At 41.6% G+C, this 15,667-nt stretch overlaps 1 protein-coding gene across 1 annotated transcript in view; it reads left to right on the forward strand.

Moving 5' to 3' along the window:
* The window catches only part of CNTNAP2 (contactin associated protein-like 2), a 1,244,457-nt gene extending 1,231,684 nt beyond the window's left edge, over positions 1-12,773 (forward strand). Inside the window, exons 23-24 of the mRNA XM_014946966.1 lie at positions 10,447-10,518; positions 12,343-12,773. Coding sequence (XP_014802452.1) covers positions 10,447-10,518; positions 12,343-12,542 — 272 coding nt within the window. The 3' untranslated portion in view covers positions 12,543-12,773. The remainder of the gene's footprint in view (positions 1-10,446; positions 10,519-12,342) is intronic.
* The last annotated feature ends 2,894 nt before the right edge of the window (positions 12,774-15,667 follow it).

A 15,667-nucleotide genomic window follows, 5' to 3' on the forward strand; every position in this document is an offset into this window, starting at 1 on the left:
AGTCCCAGCTCTCTCAGTCTCTCCTCATAAGGGAGATGCTCCAATCCCTGAATCATCTTTGTAGCCCTACGCTGGACTCTTTCTAGTAGTTCCCTGTCCCTCTTGAACTGGGGAGCCCAGAACTGGACACAGTACTCCAGTTGTGGCCTCACCAGTGCAGAGTAGAGGGGCAGAATGACTTCCCTTGACCTGCTGGCTACACTCTTCCCTATACAACCCAAGATACCATTGGCCTTCCTGGCCGCAAGAGCACACTGTTTACTCATTGCCATTTTACTGTCCACCAGGACCCCTAGATCTTTTCTCTTCTTTTCTCTTTCTTTTTTTTTTTTTTTCCTTTTTCATTATTTATTTATATTTTTTATTAAAGTAGTTTAGTCTTTTTCTAAACTCATAGGTTTTTTTATCCCCCTCTTCCTCTCCTCTCTTTTCCTTAGGCGGGGAGGGGCCATCTGTCGTTCTGGTTGGTCAATTTGGTCAAAACCACGACAGCGAGTATGGGCAGGAGGGATGGAAAAGGTGCACCTCCTTTGCTCAGGATGCAGCCTTACACATCTAAATTGATCTCCTGGCTGCTAGCAAAATGAGAAATGGATGTGAAGGCAGTTGCTAGAACAAAATGACACCCCTCCTTTTTCAAGCATAGCAAACAGGATCAGCTACCTGTACTGCAGTCAGGGAATGGTGCCGGATTCTCTCCTCAAAGTAACCCATCACTCGAGGTGCTTGGTTTTTTTTAATTAAGATAGCTTATATATATTGGGAGGCTCTTTGTTTGAGAGTAAGACACTTTATAATTCTTATACAAGAGCCAGAAGCTGCAACGTGCCCTATGGTCCAATAGATTCTTTCACTGCCAGATTTTGGTGCATTCCTGTGATCAAGTTTCCTCTGCAGAGAGTGACCACCATTCATCCCTAATTCTCCCAATATAAATATTGTCTCAGAAGTCCGTGGCCTTGACCTGAGTTGTTTTCAAACAGGAAGGTGGCATTTTTTTCGGATGGGGATTAAGTCTAGCAGAAACTCATAGCTCAGTTTCTAAGCACCAAGTATTTTTTGCAGGCAGGAAGGTAAGTGGTAATCATTGAGATGCAACAGTGTCTATTTTTTTCCTCCCCATTGAGCTGCTAACTAGGAAGAGCATCTGTCTGAAATTTGGCACAATCAGTGCTTCATCCTTAAAGGGCTTAATTATGGTGCTTGAATTACTGTAAATCTCTCTATTGATTTGGAATAAAAATGCCTCCCTCAGTCTCATCTAGTTCCTTCACACAATTATGCATAGCTTTCTCTTATCTTTAAGAATATATAATTTCAGTGTGAAATTTCTGACACACTGTCTCATGTGTCAGACAGCTGACAGGCTGCCAAGCTTGTAAATTCTTCTGGCATTCATTGAGAGACTGGCATTGTACCTATTTCATGAGCGATGATTTGAATGTTAATGCTGCTACCTAACATCAAGACAAGATAGTAATATTAAAAAGAGAGTGTTTTCCATCCTCTGCAAAGACTCTATTTTTTCCAGGATTACTAACTTTAACTAGGAACATAGGGGTGGCATAAGTGAGGAAAAAAATTGAGTAGATAAGGAAGCATTTAAATGCCTGAGCACTTCATGTAACTACCTTATTTTTTCTTTCCTTAGGCTGAAAAGCACTTCGCTTCATGTATAAGAGGTTATTCAAGATTACAGTCAGGTCACTACAGCTATTAAAGTTTATATTAGATTTAAACTCTCCAGTCTCACCTATTCCCCATCCCCAATCCAAGCCTTTCTTTTTTCATAAGGGGATGAATGTTAAAAGTGCAGAACCCGATCTTGTTTATATCCTAGCTGTGAGAAGCTCTTTCTTCCAATGACCTCAAGAAATAGAGTCCTTCTTTTTTTTTTTTCTTTTTTGTAGCTGTCATAAGTTTAAAGGCTTGTTTGGTATTCTTTTTCATTGGGTTGGATTTTTTATTTTTGGTTTTTTGTTTCTTTCAAGTATTCCCTGTGAGTCAATTATCAGCAATTAGCTATATACAGCTAGGCTTTGATCAGCACTTAACTCTACTGTTCCTTTGAGAGCACTGAAGCGTTTCATATTCTGCATTAATTATAAAAGGAAGTATTTGTTTCTCTTCCTTAACAGGTGAAATATAAGCATGGCTCATAAAATTTTCATGAAAGTGATAGCTTAGGCCAGCATGACTAATACAGGAGCAATTCTTGTCTGGAGTCATAATGAGACCCAGTGTCAGACAGACCTTATGACCAGGAATTAAAAGACAGATGAGTTCAAGTCTTTGATGGATGGGGATGCCCTAATGTGCTGCAAATCAACTGGAAATTTGGCAGAGCAAATGTTCAAAATACTATTTCTGAGACAAAAGTTGCTGAAGTTAAAACTGCAGATGAACAGAGCCCAAAAGTGATCCTAAAGGTCTGCTGTCCTTTTAAAAATAAGGAATAGGAATCTGTAGCACACAAGTACCAGTTAGTAAATTTGAAAAGTGGTTTGGTCTTGCCTTCTCACTACTTTGTACAATTACTTCCTTCTGTGCAAAAGAAAAGTGTAAAAGTTACTATTGGGAAATGACCAACCGACGGTGTGGGAATATGTTCCCTGTTTTTCCTATTTCATCCAGGATTGATCCGGGGGAGTGTAAGCTGCAAGGACGCATCTCCTAATCAGGCACAAGTTTTTCTGTCCCTTTGCTAGGAAGACTGTTTTTTAAGACCAAAAGAAATAATATTGTACCGTCTTCTTGGAACAAGCCATTCATAAAACTCCATTCCTCCTCTGCTTAAGAGTACGGACAGCAAAGTTTGCGTGTGGAAGGAAATAAAAGGGCTAACAACAGAGCTGATTCAGAAACAAGTATCTTTACTGATTGGGTTGTCAGCTCTGGTGTCTAGAGGTGTGAATTTGCAGTTCATTGACCATAGAAGCATTCAGCGAATTTTCTCCCAACACAGCCATTGTTTATTTTTGTCATTTTCATTGTTCACTCCAAAATTCATGCTTTTATAATAGACACATCCAACTACTCTTTCTTCTATAGTCCCCACTTTCCCACACTGTCCCAGGCATTGGCATACAGAAGGGCTGTTCAGGGGACAATGTTTCTATTAAGCCATCATTTCAGACGTTTTGTTTAATTTATATTTATTTCACATTGGAAGAAAAAGAGACAATTGGAGACCCTTCACACCAAAAATGTGAAAACACGGGTTTTGTGTTCTCCATCATCTCTGCACATGTCTCTCTCTCTCATCAGAACTCACCAGTAACTGTCAGTAAAAATACTTGAGATTCAGTGAAAAATTCTTAGGGGGGAAAAAAACCACAATCCTTCAAAATGTTTTTGATCTAGCAGAACATACCCGACAAAACTTGGTTAAATAACTGGTCCAAATAGCACTGATGCATTGGAGGACTTTTTGTCATTTATGAAGGGTTTTTTTCTGCTTTGGTTTCCTCCATATCCTTCCCAGCCAAGAAGGTTGCAAAGGATTGAAGAAAGTGGTGGATTTTGATCCAGTGTTGCAAATTTCACGTTCCAAATAATTTGCATTATTGGTAAAGTGAAAAGTCGTAATTTTTCCTCTAATCTGCATGTCTGTTCTGGTAGTTTCAGAATTGCTGTGTGGGTGTACTTTTTCCAATATTCTGCACCAAAAAAATTATGGTCTATGACTTCTATGTCTATGTCTATGACTGTGAAGACTTCTATTTCCATATAGACAGAACAATGGTTCATATTAGGGATATACTTGTAACCCTCAAGCACTAGAGGTGAGGCATCACCAAATAATTCAGGCAGTAATGTTGGACCCCATATAGCATGCTAGCACAAAAAATACCTTTTACAAACAATATGGTTAGTAATATCTTTTAAATATTTTGCAGATGGGTAGGTGTGGTTTTTTTTTTTTTAACTTGGAAGTGTTTAATATTAAAAATAACTTCAGCTAAATTCTCAGTTCTATACTTAAGCTGATGTCAGTGGTTCTTTAAGTAAACTCTGTTAACAGATTTTAATGTTAAACATTCCTCCCTCAGAATCTGCTGTCAAATGCCTTAGAAAAGCAGGAGTAGGGGTACTTTTCCTCCTATCTCTGTGCTCAGCTTGAAGAAATAGGGAAAAAAATAAGTTGTATTTAAAAAAAAAAGTAGGAACTTTCAAAGCAAAGTTTGCCCTTTCATCATAAAAAGACACAGCATTTTTAATACTGCTTCAGATTTTTTTTCATCTTTATCTTGATGGCTGTAGTTTACTTGTCAAGGGAGTTCTTCACAGAGCCCCAGGCAGGAGGAGAGTGGTGGGTGGAACGGGCAGAGACCGTGGGGTGGAAGGAGGAAGGGTGACTGGAGTTTACAGGCTGTGGTGTTCACCTTTGATGGAGGGCTGTGTAATGAGTGGTTTTACTGCTGCTCTATCATTTCTTGTGCGTGTGTGGAGAGTTTCTCTTGTGATCCAGTCCCTTCAGGAAGTTGAATGCAACTGTGACTGCACATTAGCTTCTACTATCAAGACTCAGGCAATTAGTTTCTGTACTTACAGTAGGTAGTAATGTGTGCTCTGTAATTTAAAACCGTAGCAGTGCAGTCTCACCTGACCAGCAAAGTTGACATAATTTGACAAAATGAAGCCAGAAAGCTTGCTTTTGTTTTCCTCTGTGTTATGGTCCTGTGGAGAAAAAGATTAGTGAATGGATCTAGTGTCCAATGCTTTCCCAAAATTCTAGGGTGTCAGTGAGTGCACTCTTTGCAAGCTTGGTTCTTGGATGCTTGGCTGCGAAATAGAATTGGGAAGAAATGATAGTTCACATCTTTGCTTTCTTTTGTTCTCTCACTGTTCTACTTTTAATCAATGTCTTGCTTGCTGGGGGTTTTATATACCTTGTGATCACCGGATCCAGTTGTTACGGTTGCTTCAACTCTCTACAATCTCTTGTAGAGAGTTGTACTCTCTACAACTACTTGAAAGGACACTGTAGAGAGGTTGGGGCTGGTCTCTTCTCACAGGTAATTAACAATAGAACGAGAGGGAACGGCTTCAAGCTCCAACAGGGTAGGTTTAGACTGAACATTAGGAAGGAATTCTTCACAGAGAGAGTGGTCGGGCATTGGAACAGGCTGCCCAGGGAGGTGGTTGAGTCCCCATCCCTGGCTGTGTTTAAGGGTCGTTTAGATGCGGTGCTGAGGGACATGGTGTAGGGGAGGACTTTGTAGAGTAGGGGAGATGGTTGGACTCGATGATCCCAAGGGTCTCTTCCAACCTCAATGATTCTATGATTCTATGATTCTGTATTTCCTACTTATGTGAAAACCCAGCTGGTCCTAATAATGGGAGAGCTCCTTTCAAAATTGTGGACATCTGTAAAGCTGAAAGGTCACAGGGGCCTTGCTACACATGTTAGTTCGAGGCTGAACAAACTCGTTTTCCAGCATTTCACAGGTCTCATCCATTGTTTGTTTTAGACCTGTCGTTACTCTCACCATTCCTTTTTTGGAGCAAATCTAAACTGTATCTTCTGCAGAGCAATGAAGACGGCGAAGGTTCTAGAGAGCAAGTCCTATGGGGAGCAGCTAAGGGAACTGGGGTTGTTTAGTTTGGAGAAAAGGAGGCTGAGGGGAGACCTTATTGCCCTCTACAGCTACCTGAAGAAGGTTGCAGCGAGATGGGTGTCAGTCTCTTTCCAAAGCAGCAAGTGACAGGAAAGGCCTCTTGTGGGTGCTAGGGGGGATTTAGATTGGATAGTATGAAAATTTTCTTTACTGAAAGGATTATCAAGTATTGGAAGAGGCTCCCCAGGGAAGCAGTTGAGTCACCATCCCTGGAGGTATTTAAAAGATGTGTAGATGTGGCACTTGGGGAGATGGTTTAGTGGGACTTGGCAGTGTTAGGTTTATGGTTGGACTGGATTATCTTAAAGGTCTTTTCCAACCTAGATGATTCTGTGATTCTACCATTCCTTTGTAGCGTGATGTATTTTAATTAAGACTCGCCCACTCAGTAAAGAAATTCAGGTAAAAAAAAAATTGTTTCCTGTGGCTTCTATGTAACGCTTCTGGGAGGGTATGTAAAAATGAGATTTGCCTTTTACTATATACTTCTTAGTACTGCTCTCTAGTAGAAAAGTCTTCCCCTCTGGTTTTTGTTTTCCCCTTGCCTTTACTGAATAGCCTTCTGCTCATTTCTCTGTCCACACCCACTTTCTGGGCCACTTTTCTACTTTATCATGGTCATTTTGCATTTCAATTTTCTGAATTTGCAAAAGGCTTTTATGTGGGATCCATTGTGAAAACTCTCCCTCTGAAAATGGCAGACGCAAAATCACACCTACGATAATGAAGGAAAATTATCATTCACTGTGTTAAATCAACCACATCTGTCATATTTAACAACTAATAGCAATTGTGGTCTGTTTATCCAGTCCCATCTACCCTTTCCATTCAGTGAGTGCTGCTGTGTTGCAGCTGGCTGTTGCAATGACCGTGTTGAGCGTGCCAGATGACAGCAGATCTCCTACTGCATTTTTGTGGTCATCTAAAATTTCATATGTCATTAAAATGAGGGCCAAAACATGGATTTTGCCTGCAGTGAGTCTTTAATCATCCTTTTAGGTCCTTTAACCCCATTTATCCTGAGACTATAACAGAAAAGTTGATAAGGGCAAAACATAAATTTAGATTCTGTAGATTTACTCTGTGGTTATTGAAACTATGGGCTCATACACAGCAGCCCATGAAAGAGACAGCAAAGTATGCTGTGCCCTTTCATGCAAGTTAGCTTCAGGAGGATGGTGTTGGAAGCAGACCTGATGGCCTGCTGTGGGAAGACAGGGTGCAAAGAACAGCATTGCCCAGCTTGGATTCTGGAAGGGAACCAGATGAAGTGATGTTCCTATGCCACAGATGAGCTTGGCATTTCCTGCTGCAGTTCAGTCTGTCCCTACACTAGCTGTAGGGTTTAGGAAAATGTCTTTGGTGCGTCCTGACAGCAATCTGATGGCTCTGTGCCACAGCTGCAGAGGATTTCAGGGAACTGACAGCATGTCTCCTGGGCCAATATGTAACTGTTTTCCAGGATATATTAAAAAGCCCTTTGCTCTGTTCTTCATGTTTTGATTCGCACAAACGAGACCCTGGTTGCTCAGAGAAAACTAGGGAAGATTCAGAAGAATCTCCTAAGGTAAGGAGATTGACCAGTTACCAGTACAGTCCCCAAACCAGATGGGAGTTAGCTGTTCAAAAGCAATTTTTATAGACCAGGCAATAACGGAAAATTGAATACCCTTATTCATGGCCTCAGCTAACAAATTAGGTAGCACAGTATCTGGACCAGAACCCCAGCATCCTCCCAACACCCACCTTACATTACATTCACAACCCACTTGCTGTCCACATGGGCTTTACAGGGTAAACTACACAGAGTAACTGCAGCTCTGTGGCACCTCTGCTGTGGGCAAGTCATGATTTGAAGCTGTTGAGGTACAAGTATCAGGCAGCGCAAAAGGGCTTGCTGAGACATGTAGTTAGAATTAATGTCAGAGGGATAATGGAAGAATCTCAACAGAAAAGAGGTGTTCTCAGCTGTGACAGAGAAATGAAGGCACACGCTTGTCCATTAACAACTCACCCTGTACTTCATCTGCATATTACAGCCACACGAGTTAGTTATTACACCACTGGGATTTACATTCCCATGATACATAAGTCATTACTAAAAATAATAATTTTATCTGACCAGTCATTTTAAAACATTTTAGGAGTTGCTCTTTACAATCTATGAACAGCACTCTGCAGTCTTCTGTGCTGGTAGAGCATCAGTATTATTGTTGCCCCTTTGTCAGCCTGCTCTAATGTGTTCTTTACTCGTTTAGTTCCTGAATTTCAGCACTGATGGAAGAAAGAATCTTGTTAATTGTCTTCTTGACAAAGTTGCTTAATATTGCCAAGGAATGTGACCGTAGTAAGGTCAGAGACGAGTCACCATGTGTTTGAGTGACATAACTGCTGTCTGAAATAGCTGCTCTTGGTGCCCACTGGTGACAGTACGGTGTTGTTAAGCTCACCTTGGAGGGTCAAGGAATACATTCCCTTCTGCCTCATTGCTGTGGCAGGAGTTACCTTTTGCAGTTCTTAAATCTCTGGTCTGTAGCTGTCTCTGATCATTTGAGAAGTTACTGCTGTCCAGAAGAATTTAAAGGAAGCTTCCACCTAAAAAAGATAGTAATGAGTTCTTTTCTTCCTCCTCTATCTATCGTTCAGTAATGCATTCAGTAAAAAACTGGTATAGATGCTTCTGCAGCAAAAGGTATTCTATAACACCACATTTGGCTGAGATTTTAGATAGAATTTTTCAGTCCAAACAAACCTTCATAGTACAAAAGCAGGTCTCCTGCTGACACGAGAGTAACAGAGCAAAGATTCATGAGTTATGGCAGTAACATCTGCCAACACTGCTGTAGGTGCTTTAAAAAAAAAAGATTCATGAGCGTCTAAGTGCCTTTTTTAACTCCCTCACTCCTGGTTCTCCAGCAGTTGCAGCAGAGCACAACTTCTGCTATGTACAATCCAATCTGATGGTGACCTCCTGTTGAAATATGTTGTCCCCTGACCCCTGTCCCCTGACATGTTCCAATTTCCTCTTTGTCAGAGATAAGGGTCTCAGGGTGAGTCACATCTGCTTGTTGATCCAGTGAACTTCTTCCTGCGTGCGTGTGATGACTAGATGCGATGGAAGGCAGGCTTGACAGAGGCATCAGGGGCAGCTTTCAGACAAGATGAAGGATGTAGCTTCACATCATGCTTCATGTTCTTGATTATCCTGCGGTGTACTTTGGACATCATAAGCCATGGTCTTCCATATCTGCCAGGAATCCACTGTCCCGTGGCCATTGTGATGTGGCAGCTTGGGTGGGATCATGCTGCCATGAACAGCCTTCCTCTTCCTTCACAATTCACTAGTGCTAAGGTCCTTAAACAACATTTTAAATATAATATTCAGCTGTAAGGGAAGGGGGAAATGTGACCATTTCTGGTTTTAAGATTCCTTGTGTGGGGACACAGGAGAGCAACTCCAAACCATGTGGCAGGTGGTAGGACTTGTTAACTGCCTGTGGTGCTGCTCCTGTTGTGAGGGGCCTCCTTGTGGGTTAGAATGGCAGAGAGCAATTTCCTTGCAATTTGGCAAATTATTGCTTTTCTGCATAGTGTTATTTGATCGTAGGATTTTCCTTGAGGTGCAGGGAGAGCAGGTTTAAAGTTAGGGCTTATTGTCCCTCTGCCAGCCCTTCCCTTTCAGCGCTGCGAGGATAATATTATGGGCCTTGTGCCAAAGTGTCTCTGAAGGAAACATTCATGGTCCTGCACAGTAAGGTTCTTCTTTGGAGCAAAATCCACTGATAGGGAAGCAGGTATTTATTTATCTTTTACATTTTTTAGTCTGGTTTGTTTCACAGAGCTGCAGAAATGCTGTTTTCAGAAGCCAGAGCACCAACAAATGTCAAAGGCACAGGCAGTGCTGGCAAAACCTGCTGGCCAGGCCCCTTCCACTGAACCCTGAGAAACGCTCTCTTGTTTGTCCCAGAGGCCACCAGCCAAAAACTAGCTGCTCAACACACAGCTGGTTTGACTCTACCTCAGAGTAGGCACACAGAAGCCCCAAACCTCTTTTCAGGCCACGTGGCAAGCTCAAGCCATTCATTCTTTTGTGCAGCTGCTCCGTGATACAAAAGGAACTTTATTTTACTCCACGCTAACAGAAAGCCAGTTGAATTCCCTCAGCCAGTTGGGTTCACTTTGAGTGTAGTGAATACATCACTGGCCTGTAAAGGCAACTGATTACTTTAATACAGTATCACCTAGTACATCAAGCAAGGAAAGTACAGCTGGGTTTTAAATACTGACCTAAGAGGTAATTAATATCTTTGATTATTTTGACTCCAGGTAAATACTTCTAACAACATTTCCTCTATTTCAAAATCAATGTCATTAGTCCAGTGGCAAAGAAGGGAATGATTCCAACCACTCACCTAGTTCCCTGGACTTGGTTAGTCTCTGCAGCATCTAGATGCTATGTCTGACTATAAAGAAAATGCTGATGATGGGTTTAATTGATGAGATTGCCTTAGAAAAGCTAAAGAAACTTACTGAATTTATGTTAGTAGGGTATCAAAATGACCTCCTGTATTAAGAGCAATGCTTACCAAGGTTAACCTCCTTTATTTTATTTTATTTTATTTTATTTTTATTTTTGTTAAGAGAAGGAAGCAAGATCTGAGGGATTAGATAATAGTGAAAGATTTTTTCTTTCTTCTTCTTCAGATAAATATCTAGGGGTCACAGATTTCTTCAAATGGTATCTGAGAATGTTGGATGTATTTCTGAACTACTGTGTGAAGTTTCATTGCTATTTCAACATGAATTTTTAATTCCTTATTTACAGCCAGTGCTGATTTCCCATACAACGGCCAAGCTATAGGAGATGGAGTTAACAGAAACTCTGCCATTATTGGAGGTAGGAAAAATGTACACTTTTTTTAATATACTTTGCAGTATGACAGTTATGGCTTAACTGCAATTAGTAACATATTCAGGCTATTTGCTAAGAGCTGACTATGTGGGAAAACTACTCCTGAACAAAGTTAAATAGGAATTTGTGTAAGTCCATTCAGGCACAATGTAGTACTGAAGCGGTTTGTTTTCACTTAGTTTGTCCCCTCAGATCCAGTTTTAACCAAATCAAAATCCTGGTATCCATAATCCACATATTAAACATCCATGTAGAGAGCTACTTTGCAGCAGTTACTTCAGTTAACAGAGCGATTCATTTATATGAAGTGGCAAGGACATTCAACATGAATCTGCCAAACACTATTTGCTCTTGACAAAAATTCCTCGTGATCCTACCTTGTTTTTTAGGGCCCAAGTTCTGCTATAACTTATGTGCCAGAGAGTCCCACTGAGTGTGGTAGGTGATGTTAAGTAATACCGGGACTGGAACTTTGAATTAGCATTCAGTTGAGTACATTCTGGCCAGCTGCCTCCAGAAGTAAGGATTATGATTGATTTTCTGCACACATGCAATTTCTTCTGCCCTGTCCCATAGTATGGAAGTGTTGCAGCATAACTCTCCTGGGAGATATTTGCCACTGCATGAAATTCTGAAGCCATATTAAAAAAATAATTTAAAAAAAAAGTAAAGATCAGTCAAATAGTGTTCAGTCAATTTTAAATGCATATAAATACATACTGGTGGGTTTTGTGATGTGAAGCAACACTGGGTATAGTAGTATATGCAGTCTAATGAAGTTTCTGGTTTCTTTCCCTGCCCGCCCAAGGGCCATATCCAGGTTAAATTAGCTGCTTAAGTTTTGATTTGCTATATTGTTTTTCCTTTTAAATTTTATATTTTTATTACTACTTAAAACTTTTCTTTAATACTTTGAAAACTTACAATACTAGAAGGATAGCATTGCATTCCTCAGAAAAATTCAGGCCGTACCTGACCTGCTTGGCTGTCCAACATGGCAGTTAACAAAAGCAGCATAACATAATTCTAGCTGATTACAAGATTTTTTTAATCTGAGAATTTCATAATGTCTTCAGCCTGGAAGGTCCACACACCTGTAGAGAAGGGCCAGAAAAGGAACAGTGCTGTTTTAGCACATAATTATCTATGCCTAAGAGGGTAAGGTATATGAGGCTTCTCCATAAGAGGGCTGAACCTCGAATTGCAGGGGGAGCAATTAAGGATAGGTCTGAGGATAAAGCAGTTACATCTGTGGTGATTTATCTGAGGATAAAGCAGTTACATCTGTGGTGATGTGGAGCCAGTGGAGTGAGCCCACGGTGAGCCAAGTCAATTTTCAAGGACATGTAGAGGGACTCTGATAGATCTATACAGCCCTTGACTGGAAAGTGTACATCAGTGACTCCATCCTCTGAGAAAGAGCTCCCCGGGCCGTGACATGTCACCGTGTCACCTCCATGCCTGGGAAGTGCTCAGCACCCTCTGCCTCACGGTCAGCAAAGCTCACCACTGTAAATTGGTATTAATGTTGAAGTTTTACCTATGGGAGGAAAGTCAGTAGCAGTATCCACTCGGCGACATCTTTGTATATATAGGAAACTTTGTATATAGAGAAAATACATCTTTGTGTATAGAGAAAACTGTGTATAGTTTCTAGTTCCACTAGACTAGTGGAAACCAAGTAACTATGGTGATGTTAACTGCCCAGGTAGCTTTGGCTCAGCTCAGAGGAGCTGTGGCATCCTTTCTTTGGGTCAAAATCTGGTGTGCTCCTCACCAGCGGCATCTTTTCTCTTCTCCTCCACGTAGGTGTCATCGCAGTGGTGATTTTCACCATCCTCTGCACCTTGGTGTTCCTCATCCGCTACATGTTTCGCCACAAGGGAACCTACCACACCAACGAGGCCAAAGGGGCAGAGTCAGCCGAGAGCGCAGACGCTGCCATCATGAACAATGACCCCAACTTCACGGAGACCATCGACGAGAGCAAGAAGGAATGGCTTATCTAAGCCCACGGGGATGGGGCCTGGGGTGGGGTATGAGCTGGGCCAGGGTGGGACTGGGATTACTCTTGCAGTGGGGAGAGGACACTCTGCGTCAGACACTTGAGCACACGTACGGTAAAAAGATCAGCACAACTGGAGGAGCAAGTGACAGGAAAATACCACTGAGACTGGAGGAAAAAAAAAAAAAAGAATATCTCAAGCATTTAAGAAAAAGTACTTTTTACTATTTATTTACAGCAAATTGCCCCTTCTGTATCCAAACAACTACAACAAAGAGCAGTTTTGCAGCTTCAGCATTGGTTTAAATTTTCAGTAATACCCGTCTCTTTCTCTCTGTGTTTAGAGATGCTCTGGATACCCACAACGAGAAACGGGGCTGGTTTTTTTACATTTTTTAAAAGCTGTTTAAAACACGAGTAGTTCTGTCCTGAGAAGGAGGGGCAGACCTTTATTCCCAGCGTGGTGTTCCTTCATGGCTGGCCTCTTCCCCGGAGGCTGCCCTCAGCCCCACACCTTGGCCATATGGCTGTTCCCTTCGGGGGCATTGAACCAGGGGTTCGGGGCTGGGGATGGGACAGGGGGGTGAGGATTAAGCAACTCATACTCACCAGTTTTTCAACGTGTCATCAGCCCATGCCAGCCCCGGCAGGATCCATCTTCTTGACCCCAGGCATGTTGTCGATTGTGTACAATTCTCATCAGCGATGTAAAAATACCGTTATTATGACTTTTACTGCTACCAGAGAGAACGATCATAGAGCACAGGAAGCTTTGGGGGTGTTTTTTTATTGCTGTTATTTTGTTGGTCTCTGAGGGAGGATGATGGTGTGTGAGTCTCTAGACCTAACCTGGTCCTGTGTCTTTGGCTATGGTACTGGTCACCCAAGACACATGCCAGTTTCAACTCAGCTCTGCCTGTGGCTTATTGGCATATTACGATACCTTAGGCATAAGCATTGTAGTAGGGAATTAGAGCCAGACTTTGCTTCTGTTTCTTTTTTATAGGCTGTCACAGAAATGTTTGTACAGCTCTATAGTCAATGCATTTAAACCCAGAGACTTCACCTAATACTTCTTTTCCAACTTCAGCATAGCAATTTATTCTTTAAATCCTTTGTTTCGGTCCCTTTGCAAGGAAAACCTCTGCTGGCAGTATTGGCACAGGCAGGAAGGTGAGGCAAAGGAGGCTTGGAAGCTCTGCCCAGAGAGCACGTGAGGAACACGCAGTGCACAGTGGAGACTTACTTTTCAATACAGAGATTTACCTGAACTATTTTGCTGTCTTTTTAAGGCATTTTTAAGAATAGCGAGGCCAATGCCAAGTGCGGCATTGCACCCTATGGCCCCCCCTGGGCTCAGGAAAGTTCTAGGTGTCACCTGAGAAGCAGGCAGGCAGCTTGTAGGAAAGGCAAAGGGCAGCCTGAAGACCTAATATCCTTTGATGGCAATAACATAGCTTTAGCTTGCCCTCTGCAGAGGAGCGTGGTTCCCCGGTGGTCTGATTTGATAAGAATTGAAGGCCTTAATGGGCCTTTCAGGATGAAGAAATGAATGTATTGCAGAGCATTTGCTGCGTGCTAAAAGAACAGAAACAATACCAAGACTTTCCCTTTACAAGTATCTGTGCTAGTGACAGCCTTAGATTTGCTTTGATATTGCTGGGTGTAGTATGCAGCCATTTAATCCATTTTTCTGTACAAGAAAGATTTCTTTTTCACCCAAATCTACAGTCTGCTACGCTGAGCAGTGCATTTTTAATTTCTTTATCTTTTTGGTTTTGTCTTTCATTATTCTAGTTGATGCTTTAAAATGAATTTTAAAAAAAAAAATCACAGAAGGGGAGGAAAATATTGGAGTCATACAGACAAGAAATTTATAAGCACAATTTGTCAGACAGACAAGGCCAGGTAGTTTGGGTTTTAAGGACGGTAGCCTAAAGTCCTTGTCTGGATTCACTGAACATAGATATCAGAGCAAATCAATATGGATTTGGAATTAGCATGCAGAAGTGTTGCCAGTTTCAAAAAAAGACTCTTTCTCAGGTAACATTATGTGGCAGAGGGGTTCAAGTAGGCATGAAAAATCACCTCTGTCAGTTTTGTGGTCTGCAGCCCTTTGCCTTGCCTCCAGTATTAACCTCTCCCTCTCTTGTGTTTAATTGAGCAGATGAGTCCTTATTTTTATTCAATCGTGGGTGTAAGATTAGTCTCCGCTCCTTGGAGAGTATCAGCTTGGGATGGGTCTAGGCTGCACCACTAACTGCTCAGCAAAATACATAGCAATCATGGATGTCTTTGTAGGATTGAAAAGGCATTCTCTTTTCTCTATTATTTTATGTTTAATTTTATTTTAATGGTATTTTAGTCCACTCTGAAAATCTTCCTTGCCTGCAGCTTCAAGTTACCAAGAGAAGTGAATATAGCATCATTTACATAGATTGGGATTTGGTTTGCAGCATAACACAACTTACTAATCTGAATTTAATGTCTGAGAGGAGGATCAGACTCCTGAGAGACTGGGGTCATCTGCAGCTTCGTGTGGGAGAGACAGACTTAGCAGCCACGGTGCAAATGTGCCAAATGCTTCAGCATGTGGGAGAGACAGACTTAGCAAATGTGCCACGGTGCAAATGTGCCAAATGCTTCAGCTTGGCACTGGAGGGCAAAGAGAGACTGTTGGGTCTCTGTGCCTGACCGAGTCCTTGGCGAAGCTGGGGACAGTTGTCTGGGTTATGGTAACGAGGCCTGTGATATCTGCTTGCTGATTTTCTAAAAGATTACCAGCTTAATTTCCCACAACCAACCCTGTAAGCGAGAATTTCTGGAAAGCAACTTTTGAACAAGCAATAGTTGTAAATTAGTGTCTTATATTTGAAAAACAGGTTTTAAATTTCTGAAATCAAGTTGCAGACATTTGTATCTCTCTATTGACTTTTCACCATGGACTGACTTGTGTGAAGTTCATTAGTGCTGTGTTAAAACGTTGAGACGCTTCGATCTTGTCATTATTTTCGTGCTACGGTCACTTTCATAACTCTAGAAACTCTTTTAATTATTAGAATTCTTATTTCTTCTTAAACTGGACTTTAAACATGACATTGTAGACGAGCAGCTGGTTTCTATATTTGG

The sequence above is a fragment of the Calidris pugnax genome, unplaced genomic scaffold (assembly GCF_001431845.1).
Source record: "Calidris pugnax isolate Ruff unplaced genomic scaffold, ASM143184v1 scaffold71, whole genome shotgun sequence".
Taxonomy (NCBI): domain Eukaryota; kingdom Metazoa; phylum Chordata; class Aves; order Charadriiformes; family Scolopacidae; genus Calidris; species Calidris pugnax.